General features: G+C 44.0%; 1 protein-coding gene across 1 annotated transcript in view; it reads right to left on the bottom strand.

Moving 5' to 3' along the window:
* The window catches only part of CMIP (c-Maf inducing protein), a gene marked incomplete at its 3' end in the record, with an annotated part of 164,606 nt that extends 148,054 nt beyond the window's left edge, over nt 1–16,552 (bottom strand). The window contains exon 1 of the mRNA XM_081346806.1: nt 14,597–16,552. Coding sequence (XP_081202932.1) covers nt 14,597–15,319 — 723 coding nt within the window. The remainder of the gene's footprint in view (nt 1–14,596) is intronic.
* Nucleotides 16,553–16,799: the final 247 nt, after the last annotated feature.

Below are 16,799 nucleotides of genomic sequence, written 5' to 3' on the forward strand. Positions count from 1 at the left end.
AAAATAGGCAATCCTCGACTTACGACAGTTCATTTAATGACCGTTCAAAGTTACAATGGCACGGGGGGGGGGGAAGTGACTTATGACCCGTTTTTCACACTTAACAACCTTTGCAGCATCTCCATGGTCAGATGCTTGGCAACTGACTCATATTTATGACGGTCACAGTGTCCAGAGGGTCACATGAACCGCTTTTGCAACCTTCTGACAAGCAAAGTCAACGCGGAAGGCAGATTCACCTAACCGTCCTCGTGTTGCTAACTTAACAAGTGGAATGATTCACTTAACAACTGTGGCAAGGAAAGTCGTAAAATGGGGCAAGCTCGCTTAACAGACGTTTCACTTACCAACCTAAATTTTGAGCTCAATTGTGGCCGTAACACGAGGGCACGTTGTAAATGTCAAACCATCCTGGTAAAGAGCAGAAATGGGCAAGCGAAAGAATCAAAGAGGGCTCTCAAATTCTTTCCCTACCAGACAAGGCTATAATATTATCCAGTTTAGCTCAAAAATAAAAACAAGAGGAATAGATAATGTTATGGGAGACAATTCTATTGAGGACTGTTAGTGTTAGTGTTAGCTCAGTGGGTTAAGACGCTGAGCTTGTCGATCAGAAGGTCGGCAGTTTGGCGGGTCGAATCCCGAGTGCCGCGTATCAGAGTGAGCACCTGTTACTCGTCCCAGCTTCTGCCAACCTAGCAGTTCGAAAGCACATAAAAATGCAAGTAGAAAAATAGGGACCACTCCGGTGGGAAGGTAACAGCGTTCCGTGCGCCTTTGGCGTCTAGTCATGCCGGCCACATGACCACGGAGATGTCCTCGGACAAGCGCCGGCTCTTCGGCTTTGAAACGGAGATGAGCACCGGCCCCTAGAGTCGGAAACGACTAGCACGCATGTGCGGGGGAACCTTTACCTTTACCTTTTTAGTCCTAAAGACTCAAGGTGACCTCCAGATTTGGAGCAACATGCTTACAGATGGAAGAAGATCATGTCACCACCTGCTACTGGTGAGCATCCCAGAAGCAACTGGTTGTGTGGAAAAACACAATGTTGAGATGGGCCTTAGACTGGCCCAACAGGATGGCTCTTTTGTGAAGAATCATAGACCACAAATAACCAGTGTGTGTTTACATTGGTGCTTACAGATATTACAAACAGGGCTGTAGCAAGGGTGCAGGCACCAAAGAAGTGCATTGTCCAATAATCTGGACACAACAAGGAGGCTTTTCTGGAAGATCAGTGATGGATATGGAGTTGGGTCAGCAACTTGGCAGCAGCAACGGAAGAGTATGGTATTTAAAAGGATCCCCTCCAGGTATGAAATGGGTTAAGTTACCACGGGATCTTTTGTGTGTATATAGTAGCATTTGCTTGAAACACTGAGGTATTTTCTCCATTACCTCCAAAAATGCTCATTCTTCAGATTAGCAGCTTTATTATAGGATATTTAACAGGCTGCACCCAAAGCTGGACTGGAAATTGATTAATTTCCATCCACTGCTTCTTGGGAAGCAAGTGAAAATGTTTCCAGATTGGAAGAATCTAATGCTCAGCGAAGTTGAGTTTGGGCCATCCTTCCACCCTTAATCAACCCTTTGATCAGCAAAGGTTGACTCATAGGTACCCCTCCACATCTTAAAGCTACACCGTGCTTTGAAGCTGGATCTCGTTCTAGCCACCATATCACATGAGAGCACCCAGAAAAATCTTATCAATGACACAATCCATTTTTTTCCATTAGTATCGCATCTTTCCTTCTTCTTTTCTAATCAGGAACAACAACAACAACAAAAAAAGAAAATGTAATGTCAGACTGAGTTGTTTGTTCTTAACTTCCCAACACTTATGCCCCCAACTGGCTTGGTGGTCTTGATAAACACTACACTTGTAACTTATTTTGTGAAACTTTTTTTAAACCCCTAAAAATCACCGCAAACACTTTTAAGGTGCTGTTTTTGTGGTTTCTACCTTTTATCTGTTATGGCAAACTGTAATCAGGCCCCAGGCAAAAGACTAATTATGAATGCTGAGATTTCCAACCTTAGAACTTCTTTAATCAAGTCAAGCTACCTGTAGTTTTGGAAGTAGGTTTTAAGAAAATAAACTCTATTTATCTTTTCTGTTACAATGATATCCTGCCTTTTCTTCCAGCAGTTGAAGTCGGCTTACATGGAGAGTTCCCTTTATTTCATCCTTAGACAACAACCCTGTAAGGTAGGTAGGGGTGTGTGAATGAGCTAAAACTCTTCCTGTGTTGCAAACACAAACAATTTGTAGAAAACATCATTATTTGTTCCAGGTTAATTTTTTCCCCCCAAGGGATTAATTGTAAAACTTTAGACTGTTTGGGGGGAAAAACACAGGGTGGCTTAATGTACAGAAAACTGATAATTCTTTTAGCTTCTCCTAAGAAAGTAAAACTCAGTGGCCTGCTTTTAAAGCTTAGAATTATTATTTTTCTTCTCCACAATCTGACAGTAAGGGTAGATTTATAGATGTTCTATCTTGTCTTGTGAAATCATCTCCATTTCTGTGGAACCCCTTGTTCTAACATTAAAGCTGAACTTAAAAAAAAACCATGCCAAAACCTCATACTCCCTCTTTGTTGTAATAAAAACCATCTCCAGCTTCGTCTTCTCAGCTGCAAAAGAGAAACTAAGAAATGATGAAATAGTTTCCCTTTCAACTTCCTTGGGGGAGGTTAATAGATAACTCTGGGACTATACTATTATGTCCTGACCTGTTATTATGCAGGCAGGGTCAACAAGAACTTACCAAAGAAAAATTGCCTTTGTGTCCTCCTATTTTATTTTACAGCATATGTAGGCAATGGAGATCTGCACTCTTTCCAAACTGGGATCGTTTGAGTTTTGTTTTTTTAAAAGGGAATGTCACAGCAAGAGGCTGATCTTGGACCTAGTTAGCGATAGCAATAGCATTTAGACTTACATACCACTTCGCAGTGCTTTTACAGCCCTTTCTATGCGGTTTACAGAGTCAGCATATTGCCCCCAACAATCTGGGTCCTCATTTTACCAACTTCGGAAGGATAGAAGGCTGAGTCAACTTTGAGCAGGTCAGGATCGAACTGCTGGCAGTGGGCAGAGTTAGCCTGCAGTACTGCATTCTGACCACTGTGCCACCATGGCTCTTAATAATTATTTGGATGGGGCACCAACAGGGAATCCCAAAGCCCTAGGAAAAAGTCAGAAAACATCCTGGGAGATGGCCATTTACACTGCGTTCCTCTCCCAACTCAGCTGAGCTCTTGATCAATGCAAATCACTTCTGTTCCCAAGAAAACAGTAGATCTGGCTACACCTATGAGGTTACCAGGCACTCAGCTCACCTGAAGGTAAAGACTATTTTTTAATGGGAGGCAAGTTGCATAGAACCTTATGCCAATTCCCTTGAGCTGCATTGTGGAAAAGATGTAACAAAGAGAGTTGTTGATTGGGCTTCTATATCAGCCAATAAGAAGAATTCATCATTTTATGAATGGAAAGAAAGGGAGGGGAGGGGTGGGAGGGGAAAGGAAGAAAAAAATCAGTGCAAAAATTAATACATGAGCTATCGTGTGTCATTCCTTATTGCTGTGGTAATCAAACACATTTAATCAACATTTTACAATGTTTCTATATTAGGAATAAATATAAAAAAAGGACAACACCTTCAGAATTCCAGAAAAAGCGCCACCAATAAAATGCTATTATCTGAAATTTCCAAACAGTTTCTTGAATGACACAAAACCATGGGGAAACAATAAATGAGAATCATTTTCTATCATATTATCACATGATAACAACAGTCTTTTCAATTAGTGATGGTCAATTGGTCCATAAAACATGTTATATGTAGCTTTGCTCAAACCCATTACAGTGTTTATTGTTGGGGGTTTCATGGGCCAAAGAGAAGGGAAAGCAAATGGGGTATTTGAGAAGCAAAATTCAAACAGCCCGTTTGATTTTGATTTGAGAAAAAAAAAATTCTCAAATTTCCTATTGTCAAAAATCTTGGTTTTGCTTTTCACTTCAAAAATGGATGGTGCAAGATGAAGTTTTGCTGGATCAGAAAAAGAGTGTTTCGTTTAGGGTTCCCCCCCCCTCCATCAACAGCAAAGATGCTTATTAATAAAGCAAGAAAAATATTAAAAAGAAAAGTCTGAAGATCAAAATCAATCAATAAATAGCTTTATGTGATTATATGATCATGTTTCTATGTTACAGGAACTGAAGCGGATTCCTTTAAAAAAACTGTCACTCATTTACAGTAATCGGTTTTACTTCGTCATATCTTCTGGTTGTTATAATTCATTTAAATGCCAACAAAATATTATAATGTGAATTCATAACCACAAACCACAGTGCCAGCTAAATATAAAGCAGGGAGGAAAAAAAGAAAGAGAAAATATCAGCGTAGGCATCAAATGTTTTGGTTAAGGTTTGCCTCGTTTCAGTTTTGTGTTTTGCATTTATTCATCTGGACATGTCGATCTAGTGAATGAGCCAGCAAAAGAGGATAGTGTTTCTTTGCAAATTTCTCTACAAAAAAACAAAATCCTTTTGCATTGAAAAAGAGGAACTTCTAAAGTCTGATTCGGCTTTTTTATCAACTTAGAAGCACAGTGCAAACTTGTAAGTTCTTTATCTCTACAATAATGAGGACTAGAAAATTGTCCCATTTGTTGCTACTTTAAATCACAGACAAGTTTTTTTTTAAAATATAGAATGGGGAAAAAAAATACCTTAGGTACAGGAAAAAAAAATCTCTCCAAAGGTAAATTATTCACAATTGGTCTTGCATAAATTCAACCACTGTGAAAAGATCGGAGAGCAATATAATAGCAACAAACCTGAAAGGTTTTTATTTAATACTGGCATAGTTTAGTTTTTATTAGACTGACATGTTCAGGTGTTCTTGCTCGTGTTCAGAAACAAACAAATATTTAGACTCCTCTGGCGTTTGTTTTACAAAACTACCAAGCCCAAGAGGCAAAATAGATTATGTCCCCAAGCAAACACTTATCTGAAGATGAAAGTTTGTAAATATTAAAATTGTTCTTTGGGGAAACTGAGCAGTAAAACCCATATGCGTACAGCATCAAGGATAAAAATGAAGTTACTCTGAAGTATAAAATCCTACACAATGGAAAACTTTGTGCATACTGGAAAAAAATGCATCTGATTTAAAGCAGCGTTTCCCAACCTTAGGAACTTGAAGATGCGTGGACTTCAACTCCCAGAATTCCCCAGCCAGCATAGCTGGCTGGGGAATTCTGGGAGTTGAAGTCCACGCATCTTCAAGTTCCTAAGGTTGGGAAACGCTGATTTAAAGGACAATGAGAAAAAAAAGGCAGCACGACAACAGGGCAGATTTGAGAAAAATATACTATGATCATTTATGTGCTATCCAATAACTGTACGTAGTACTGTATCTGTCAAAATCCTCAATGAACTAAAATCTGCAGCAGAACCAGCTTGGATTTTAGCCAAAAATTAGCTGCACCAAACAATTCCCTGTATCAGATATTTGCTCCCCCCCTTTCCCCCGCCTCCCGATTTTCAACTTTGTGCTGTGTGAAACTGGTTGCTTATTCATTATTATTTAATGCGAGGGGTGAATCCAGGCACATTTCTCTCAGACCCCTGCCAAAATGTTGCCTTTCTTTTGCCGAGTTTGTTTTTAATTGAAAATCTTTAATTAAAAAAAAAACGCCCAAAAGGTAAACAGTCCCATAGTTATCTGTGAAACAGACGTTTAGGCAACGGTTAGGTAAGGGCGAGATTCAGTGTTTCAAGCTTGGCTTCTTTAAGATTAATGGACTTTTAACTCCTAGTATAACAGAGTTCATATAAATGATGGTCATGGAACTTTACCATTCCAAAGTAAGTCCTGAGTCCTTCTTCTAAGCCAGAAGGGATTCCTACAAGGCCAGGGGTGTCAAACTGCTGGCCCACGGGCCGGATCCGTCATGCCGAAACCGTGCCCACCACATTGCCGGCAATGGAAAACAAGTCGCGATACATTGCGACGCGACACGTCACGTGATGTTGCGAGTTTGACACCCCTGTACAAGGCAGAATTTCTCAGCCTTGGTGATTTGACAATAGTCATAGTAATGCCCCCTAGGTTTGTCCATAGGTCAGGTACAAAAGATCAGATCCATATGTGAAGGTCCAATTAAACTGATTTATTCCTCACATGCCTACATACAGGAATTGAATTTTAAGCCATCCAGAGAGATTGACTGAGATCAGCGGCCACAGAAATTGAACCAATACATAAATAGACAAAATCATCCCAACTAACAGTTAGCACCTGCCTTGAGTTAGATAAGGGTGAATGGGATTCAAAGGAGGCTGGACTTAGTTCGCTTGTGGCTACGTGGAGATTTTAGGCTGACCCCAGGTGAGATAGGTTGGGCATGCTTCTACTCCCATTTTATAGTTTTTTAAAAATGATTTTATGTTGTTTAATCCTTATTAGGAGCAACCCAGAGTTGGCTGAAAGATGAGTGGCAATGTAAATGAAAAGAAAGAAAGAAAGAAAGAAAGAAAGAAAGAAAGAAAGAAAGAAAGAAAGAAAGAAAGAAAGAAAGAAAGAAAGAAAGAAAGAAAGAAAGAAAGAAAGAAAAAAAGAAAGAAAGAGAGAGAGAGAGAAAGAGAAAGAAAGAAAGAAAGAAAGAAAGAAAGAAAGAAAGAAAGAAAGAAAGAAAGAAAGAAAGAAAGAAAGAAAGAAAGAAAGAAAGGAAGGAAGGATGGAAGGAAGGGAGAAAAAGAAGGAAGGAAGGAAGGAAGGAAGGAAGGAAGGAAGGAAGGAAGGGAGGGAGGGGAAGAAAGGGAAGAAAAGGAAAGGAAAGGAAAGGAAAGGAAAGGAAAGGAAAGGAAGGGAAGGGAAGAAAGAAAGAAAGAAAAAAAGAAAGAAAGAAAGAAAGAAAGAAAGAAAGAAAGAAAGAAAGAAAGAAAGAAAGAAAGAAAGAAAGAAAGAAAGAAAGAAAGAAAGAAAGAAAGAAAGAAAGAAAAGAAATTGATTTGTGGACTTTAACTCCCAGAATTCTTTAGCCAGCACAGCTTTGGGATTCTGGGAGTGGAGGTCCACACCTTTTAAAGTTGCCAAGGTTGAGGGACACTTGTCTAAAGGTTGCTTTCTGGATCTGTCACTAGGGCAACTCTTGAAGAACCCAGTTATCAGCTCTCTACCTGCGTCTGAAAGGTGGGAAAGAAAAAAAAACCTCCCCTGAACAAAAACTACCAAACCTTTCCAAAAGGAGAAAATACAGCCAAAGACTTACTATGTATACATATAAAACAGAGAACAAAGGCACTTTGGCCTCTGATGTATCAAGCATAAACACAATTGATACACTTGAGTTAACTTTCTTCTTTCACTTCCCCAGGATCCATCTCTCCTGGAAAGCAGCTGGCTGGGGAATTCTGGGACTTGGAAGTCCACAAGTCTTAATCATAATCATAATAGTAAAGTTGGAAGGGACATTAGGGGGGGAAAAAGGAAAAGTAAGATTGTAACTCTTAAAATATAGCAACAACTGTGGTGAGCAAAAACCAGATTTATTTTCATCTGGTGTAGCTTTTCAGAATAACAGAACAGAATAATAGAGTTGGAAGGGACCTTGGAGGTCATCTAGTCCAACCCCCTGCTCAGGCAGGAAACCCTATACCATTTCAGACAAATGGCCTGTCCAGTCTCTTCTTAAAAAACTTCCAGTGTTGGAGCACCCACAACTTCTGGAGGTAGGTGGTTCTACTGATTAATTGTTTTAACTGTCAGGAAATTTCTCCTAAGTTCTAGGGTTGCGTCTCTCTTTGGTTAGTGTCCATCTGCTGCTTCTTGCCCTGCCTTCAGGCAGTTTGGAGAACAGCTTGACTCTCTTCTTTGGGGCAGTCCCTGAGATATTGGAACACTGCTATCATGTCACCCCTTGTCCTTCTCTTCATTAGACTAGACATGCCCAATTCCAGCAGCCATCCTTAAAGTTGCCAAGGTTTGACACCCCCTGCTTTAAAGGAAAAATGGGGCACATGCTTGTTTTGGGCCTCTCTGGCCTATTTTAAAATCCAAATCAGAAAAAAACAACTCCTGAGTATGTGAAGATTTTACTTGCAGATATGCAAGTCCTAAGATCGGGCAATAGCCAGGGTTTGAGGTTGTTTTTTTTATCCATGGCTATAAAAACTAGGGCTGTAGTAAGCAAATCAATGATTTAGTATCAAGCGGAATGAATCAGAACCACACATCAAGTTCCAGTTAAAACAATTTATTGCTCATACTTATGCAGGGGAATTTAATCAACTAACCGTCAATATTAAATTGGTGCTAGATAAGGATCAACGGAACTCGAGAGGGGTTGGAGTCAAGACTCTTTGTGGGAACGTAACAACTCTAGGCCAATTCCTCTCTTGACTCCGCCCCCAGGCTCTGCTTGATCTTCATCTACAGTTAAGGATTTTAAGTCTATTATTATGTAATATTTATTAAATGTGTTACTGGTTAAACCCTTTTATCTAATGCCAACATTAGATTATGTTTTTAACTTGCTTTTGGACTTTTGGGCTGCAAACTGAATTGTTTTTGTGCTGCAGAAAAAGCAGACGTTTTCGCATGGTGGCAGAAACCTGACTGTCTTTGCACCAGCCAAAGGCTGCACTCTAAAGGAGAGGGCGCTACGGTAGATATTCAGAACTCCTCTAAAATATTAACTGGGATCTTTCCCAACAATTAGATCTCATTCCCCCAAATCACAAGGCTCTGTGGTAGATATCTCTGTGGTATTTGTTGTTCAAAAAAAGCTCCTAGCGGTCAAAATGTAATGTCTTTAAATATTTGTTTTCCACTGTGGGAAGTCAGCCCCTCCCCCCCCAGAGAAAGAAATATTAAAAGGGCAGAAAAATATATTTCCTCAAAGGATCTTAAAGAGGCCGAAAAGCATGCCCAGTTTTTCTTAATAGCCCCAAGTCTCCCTCCCCTAAGCAGAAACCAGCTCTGTAGAAATGCAGATGTGATCATCCATTCAGGAAGGTTGAAGCTAGACGATTAAGAAGACAAAGACACCTAAAATCTACATACCCCACCCAAACTCTAAGACAAGACATAATAGGATTAACCCACAGATGCCAAAGGGACACAGGTCAAAATACATGACACAGGAAATACAAAGCCTCAAACAGGAACAGGAAACAACTCCAAACAAAAGGCTCCAGAAGGTATAAAAACCCGCTCCCTACATGTGCTATCTCTCTCTCTCTCTTTTCTTCCAGAGCCATCTTCCTGTCTGGCTCTCCTCTTCAATAAACTGTAACCTTCTTCCTAAAGCAGTCACCATGTTGTTTATTCCCGGCTTGGACTAAACCATGATGAAGACTTTTCCTTCAACACCAGTTAGTTATAATAAGTCTATTTTCCCCACCTCCCTTAATCTTCTTAAGACAGTCCAGTTTATCCCTCATCAGTTCTGTGAACTCTTGAGTCTTTTTAGAACTTCTGGAAAATGCTTCTGTCTCACATTCTTCTTCTAAGTAATAGCAATAACACTCAGACTTATACACCGCTTCACACTGCTTCACAGCCCTCTCTAAGTGGTTTACAGAGTCGGCATTTTGCCCCCAACAATCCGGGCCCTCGCTTGACCGACCTCAGAAAGATGGAAGGCTGAGAACATTGAGTCGGTCAGGATTGAACTGTTGGCAGTCGGCAGAATTAGCCAGCAATAGCAAAGCCACTGAGCATTCAGAAAAAACAGGCCTTCCTACTCTCAGCCATCTTCAGGGCTGCTACACAGATCAAACCCAAAGGGAAAGGACACACAAGGGGAGAAAAAGGGTCTTCTACACCTCTTTTCCCAAGCAAAGTATGGGACACTTTAATCCGTTGAGTCTTGTCTGTGAAACTACTACAGGTAGTCCTGGCTTAGTTACAAGGGATCTCCCCCAGAACTATTTACGACTGTTTTTCAAAGTTATGACACTTGGCAACCAGCTTGCATTTATGGACGTTTGCAGCATTTGCACCCTGCTTTCCAGGGTTCACTTCGTTTCCAGCAAAAAACAACAACAAAAAACGTGGTTCGCTTAACAAGAGGTATGTTCCTCAATGTCCACAGTGTTTGTTTAATCGATCACAGCAAAAAGGTTATGCAATCAGGGACAGCCCTGGGGGTGACCTCTTAATGACTGCCGTGACCTACGGCTGTAAATCAGGGCTCCATTGTCCGAGGAGGTATAGGGTTTCCTGCCTGAGCAGGGGGTTGGACTAGATGACCTCCAAGGTCCCTTCCAACTTTATTATTATTATTATTATTATTATTATTATTATTATTATTATTATTATCATCATCATCATCATCATCATCATCATCGACAGACAAGGAGAGATGGAATGATGATGATCCAGGAAGTGATCGGCCCTTTGGATTAATGCTCAGCACATCTGTACACTGTGTAACTGATCCCTGCTACTCCCGTGCAATTCCACAGGGAAACAGCCTGTGATTGCCTTGCAAAGAGAAGAGGATTGCAGCAAAATTCCCAGGTGGGTGGTGGAATGGAGTGGTGCTTCATTTTGGTGGGGGGGGGGTGAGACCCCAGGTGTCAATGAAGAGCAACAAAGATGATTGGGGGACTGGAGGCTAAAACATATAGGGAACGGTTGCTGGAATTGGGAATGTCTAGTTTAATGAAGAGAAGAACGAGGGGCGACATGATAGCAGTGTTCCAGTATCTCAGGGGCTGCCCCAAAGAAGAGGGAGTCAAGCTATTCTCCAAAGCGCCTGAAGGCAGGACAAGAAGGAACGGATGGAAACCAATCAAGGAGAAAAGCAACCTGGAATTAAGGAGAAATTTCCTGACAGTTAGAACAATTAATCAGTGGAACAATTTGCCTCCAGAAGCTGTGAATGCTCCAACACTGGAAGTTTTTATGAAGAGACTGGACAGCCGTTTGTCCAAAATGGTATAGGGTTTCCTGTCTGAGCAGGGGGTTGGACTAGATGACCTCCAAGGTCCCTTCCAACTTTATTATTATTATTATTAAGGTCTTGTGTTTTAGCATACGGGTAACCCTTGACCGTTCATTTTGTGGCTGTTCAAAGTTACAACGGCAACGAAAAAGGTGACTTACAACCGCTTTTCCCCAGCTATGACCTTGGCAGCATCCCCATGATGATGTGATCAAAATTCGGACGCTTGGCAACTGGTTCACATTTATGACCGTTGCTGTGTCCCGGGGGTCACACGATCCCCTTTGGCGACCATCTGACAAGCCAAGTCCATTCACTTAACAACCGGCTTACTAACTTATCAACTGTGGTGATTCACTTAACAACGGTAGCAAGAAAGGTTGTAAAACGGGGCAAAACTCGCTCAACAGATGTCTCACTTAAGCAGAGAAATTTTGGGGTCAGTTGCGGTCGTAAAGTCGAGGACTGCCTCAACAAGTCTTTTGCCAGGATTCTGCCATTTCCATTAAACCTGCAGGGAACGGGGGGGGGGGGGGCAGGAGATGGAGACGCGGGTGGAGCATCTGAGAAGAAGGGGGACTGAATGGGGCAGAAAGCTTAAAAATGAAATTTAAGAGACATTTTGGCCATTGGAGAGCAGAGTGGTGCCCTACAGCTATTAAATAAAGGTTGTCAAATAAAACCACTGGAATGAGGGTTTCTTGATGCTTTTGGAGCTTGGTTGTTTCCTGGCGGACGTTTCATTCCCAAACTAGGTAACATCATCAGTGCTGGTAGGGGATGGGGTTTTGTAACGGAGGAGGAAGACTAGGACCGTCGGTGTTCTCTCTGCTTGTTTCCTTGCAGATGTTTCATTACCAAACTAGATAACGTCATCCGTGCCAGTAGGGAGTTGAATTTGCTCTCAGTTTACATTCTAGCGGCTTGCTCTGTTTTTACTACTGGAAAGTAGCCTGGGGTTTTCCTAACCCTGATTGTAAAAATGCAAGGCAGGGTTTTGTGTATAGCACACCAGACCAAAGTCAGATGCTGGTAAATGCTCTCTTGTTTTTTTTAAAAAAACAAAAACAAAAAAACACTGCTCTACCCAGAAATATTTTCAGTTGGCTGTTCTGACCAGGCTTGATATGAAAACCCAAAGAATTAGGAAATCCTCTCCCACCTTACTCATGTGAGCAAAAGGCGAGCTTGTCAGTGAAACCAATCGCAGACAAAAGCCGCACTCTGTAAACGAACAGGAAAGAGAACTCAAAGGGAGATGGAGATAAACAGGAGAAAAAAAAGGAAGGCTGCAATCCCTACTACGCCCTGACTTAGCAGGAAACCCAGGCTGCTTCAGTAAGGCTGTTAGGAGAGTTTTGCATAAACTTTGATCTCACCCCAGCCACAAAATGAAGGGCCAGGGGCTGAGCTGACGCGCCATAAGAAGTCCTAAAAGCAGTGCTTTTTTTGTAAAAGAAAAAAGTGCCGGAACTCACACGTGTCATACAACCCGCCTTGCCTACCCTACAAGGTTCCATCCAAAAAAGATGCCGGAACTCCGTTCTGAGCGTTCTATGAGAAAAAAAGCCCTGCCTAAAAGCCCTGGCTTTGGCTAATCAGAATGTGTGAACTGGCTGTCACAGGATAGGAGGAACCAGCGTAGTCCTTACACTATTTATATGAACGCTGGTGAGTCATGCAGGATCTAAAGAGCACCACCTTCATCGGAAGGCCCAAAGTCCAGGATAGTCATTAATTCTGAAAACAGGTAACTGCTGCTAATGTCTACCTGTGCTTCTCAGTGATCAACTTCCGGTAGCCAACTGGAAAATGGCTGCTTTGGAAGACACAACCGGAAGGCTGTGCAAGGAAACTGGGTTATCAACCTTTCTGTTGCTGACTCTGCAGACTAATTGCATATTCTCTTGAGCCTGCTGCTCTCTGGCAAACCTACCTGGCAGGGTTATTGTGAACTTTTGAGAGGTGCTTGCATCGCCAACCCCTTTTGCAAAGAAGGCCAACTTTCATTTTATGCACGAGAAGAAGTTAAAAACCCACGGTTCTGGAACTAAGATGAAATGTAGTCTCACAAAGAACACTAAAGTATATCATGTTATCTGCCACCCAGCCTAAATCCAGCAAGCTATTTTATCTAAGGTGGGAGAGCGCAAATGCCATCTTCCATTTTCTGAAATCTAGAACTGGGGAAAGGGACATTTTAGGAGACTTAACACAATCATTTCAAATCCCAAGGAGGAGGAGCAAGCAGCAGCAGCAGCTTCTCCCAATTTTCTGCTTTCTAGACAGGGTGGACTACAACTTCCCATGATCTGGGTGGACTACACTCCCCATAATCCTTAGCTTGCTCACCCTCACTTCGAAAGAGCAAAAGGAAGAAAGATCAACCTTGGCTCGTGTCTTCAAGAGAGCCAAGTTCATAAAGCTACCCTATACTTTTCCGAATCCAACTGAAAACCCCAATATATATACTGCTCAAAAAAATAAAGGGAACACAAGATAAGACATCCTACTATGAAATACAGTACATTGTGTTGTTTAAGTGTTCCCTTTATTTTTTTGAGCAGTATATGTATGTGTGTGTACACACACACACATTGTTTCTTGAACTATTCAACCACTCCAAAGCCTATTTGCCTTCCATTCAAAGTTTGATTTCTTCTTCATTCTTCCTTTAATTATAACTCAGCGTTTTAAGAACCAGCCAACCTGATTAAAAAAAAAACACAAAGAAACCTCAACCTCCGGAGAAGGAAATGATTAAAATCTAAGTAATCAGGCATCTGAATGTTGAAGAAAGAGGAAGCGAAGTCTTCCATCATGAGATGTCACTGATGAATAATTCAATTACAATAGCCATCTCAAGGAGGGAAAGACAAGCCCTTAACAAACAGGATTTTTTGCTAACCTTCTCCTTTCAACCTCAGATATTCCAAACTGCTCAAGGACAAGAAGATGACAATTGGATTAGGAACAATAAAAATGACTACTTTTTTTTTTTAAAGCGGCCTAAAGTCCAAACTTTGCTTCTCTTGGAGGCTTTGTTCAATAGCACCTATTTTGTCCTCAGAGACCATCCTTCACGCATGCCAGATTTTGCAAAATTTTATTTCGGGGGACGGGGGGGGGGAGGTTTCAGCTCCCACCATCCAGGGCTTGAACCCCAACTCTCCCCTAACCCCACCAAGCATAGAGAAGGGACAGGGGTGAAAGGAGGCAGCCTTTTCCAAACCCGGGGGGGGGGAGAGAAGGGGGGCACAAAGGGCAAGGAAAAGCGAGGGAGAACGGCCCTCTCCGCACAGGAGAAGCAAGCAAAGTCGAAGTTGAGCAAGGTCGTGGGAAAGCTTCCCCCCCCCCCAAACCACGTCGGGCCAAGCCAACCCAACCCAAGGCGGGTTCAAACTCCAACCAAGCCAAGTCTTTGGGGCTGCCTTGCAGCTGGGCTGCTTTTGCCTTGACAGCACCCCCCCCCCCATCACCACCTTCCCGACCCCGAGACCTGCTGGCCCGGTGGGGATTCAGACAACCCAATGTGCCAACCCAGCCAAGGGTGGCAGCCGGGCGTCCCCCCTCAACTCAGCCCTGAAGGGGGTCCCCTGCCTGGAGCGGGGGGGGTCACTCACCGTGGCGGAGGCCAGGCTGTGGTCGGCCAGGGCCAGGTGGTGGGGCTCCCAGCGGCGCAGGAATTTGGAGGTGAGGATCTTGCTGAGGAAAGTCCGCGGGTGCCGCACGACGCACACCTGGATGTCCCCTTCCTGGAGCAGCTTGTACCTCATGCCGCCGCAGTGGACGCCTCGTCGGCACGGCGCGGCCCCCATCTTGGTCCCGTCGGGCGCCTCGCCCAGCAAGGGCTTGCTCTCCTCCAGCGGGCGGGGGTCGCCGCCGCCCCCGCAGCCGCTCGGGCAATCCATGCCGGCCCTCCCCGGGCGCGGCGGGCGGCGAGAGGGGCGCGGAGCCGAGCCGGGGAGGGGACCGGAGGGGGGTCTCTCTAGCCCCGGCCGTGCCCGAGCCTGTCGGCGGAGGCGCGCCGAGCACCCATGCGCCGGCGGAGCAGCGCGGCCAGGCGGCGCCCGCGGAGACAAAGGCGGCGGCGGCGGCGGCGGCGGCGGTCCGGAGGGGCTCCGCTTTGCGGCCAGGCAAAGGAAGCCGACGGCCTCCAGCCGAGCCGGGCAGAGGAAGAAGAGGCGCTGCCCGCTGGGCTCGCGCACGTCTGAATGCGGCCGGACGCGTGTCCCGAAGCCAGAGGCGGCGTCGAAGCCCGAAGAGCCGCCGGAGGAGAAGCGAGCGGGGCTCGAGCGCCTGGCAGGACCCGCTCCGGAGCGCCTCTGATTGGCTTCCCCGGTCATGTGCAGCCGCTCTGACGTCAATGCGAACCCGGGCAGCTGCTCCTGCCGCCGCCGCCGCCTGCCTGCCTGCCTGCCCCGCCGTCCGCCCCGCCGCTCCGGGCGCGCGCCGCGTCCCCGCCTCGGGGAGGGGGGAGCTGGTGGGGGACAGTGGGAGGGAGAGGAGTCCTAGCCGGTCTTTGGAGCCGGAGGACTACATAGCCCATGCCACCTATCCCCGTCCTGCAGGCGGTACGACGGGGGTGGCACAAGGCTTTCTTTCTTTTTTTCTTTCTTTTTCTTTCTTTCTTTCTCTTTCTTTCTTTCCTTCTTTCTTTCTTTCTCTTTCTTTTTCTTTCTTTCTTTTTCTTTCTTTCTTTCCTTCTTTCCTTCTTTCCCTTTCTTTCTTTCTTTCTTTCTTTCTCCCTCCCTCCCTCCCTCCCTCCTTCCTTCCTTCCTTCCTTCCTTCCTTCCTTCCTTCCTTCCTTCCCTGGCTGCACCCCCGCTCCCAATCCTCTTTTCGCCAGCCAGCGCTGAACATAGAATCCTTGGCCTGGAAGGGACCTTTGAGGTCTTCTAGTCCAACTCCCTGCTCAAGGCAAGAGACCTTATAGCATCCCAGTCCATCAGATGGTTGCAGGACAGGATTTGTAGTCCAGTGTTGGTTAAGCAATTTTGAGAAGAAGCCAGCATCTTTGATTTTCTTTAACTGATGGTCCTTGCTTGCCTTGATCGTGTGAATGCAGAGATGGGTTGGAATAAAACCAGGCTGAGCTAAACTGCCACTTTCTCAATTCCTCCCTTTTTCGATTGACACCACTCAGGGAGCCCTGAGTGAGCCTTTGGCATCAAATTCCCCGCTGCTCTGCGAAGAGTATTTTGTGCAGCGCATCCATCATTCAGAACTTCCTCAGAAATATGGAAATGTGAGCATAGCTCACATTGCCTTGGGCCACATATAAAATATAAAATAGAGTTATTTTATGTCTGTGGAGATTCTCAATCATTCAGATCATGGTTGTCCCAAAGGTGTTTTTTTTCCTTCCAAAAAGCAACTGGACTTTCTTGATGTTTTCTTTGAAAATATTTCACTTCTCATCCAAGAACTGAACTCCAGTTCAGTTCTTCAGTTATTATGTATGTTTGACACATAATATTGTTAACAGTTTACAATCTTGTAAGTCTGCATTACTACCTGTCCAGGGCTGTATGCAGCCCATGGGATGAAGGTGCCTGCTTTAAGGTGTGGAGAACAAGTGCTACATCCACACAAGAGTATAATTTAGCTAGGTCTATTGGAAGTGGCCATTAAGAAACGTCTCAGTGGCTGAGGTCACAATTCAGTTGCTTTATTTAACCATGATAATGAAGGATAACAATTGGGTTGACCCTAGCAAGTTCTAAATGTGTGGGTTTTGGTTTCCTGAATTCTCAAGCAGACAGAATTCAGCAGGAACCACCACGTGATGGTTTTCTCCTTTGAAGTCCACTTTCTGTCTCTCAA

The sequence above is a fragment of the Vipera berus genome (assembly GCF_964194415.1).
Source record: "Vipera berus genome assembly, contig: HAP1_SCAFFOLD_53, whole genome shotgun sequence".
NCBI lineage: Eukaryota > Metazoa > Chordata > Lepidosauria > Squamata > Viperidae > Vipera > Vipera berus.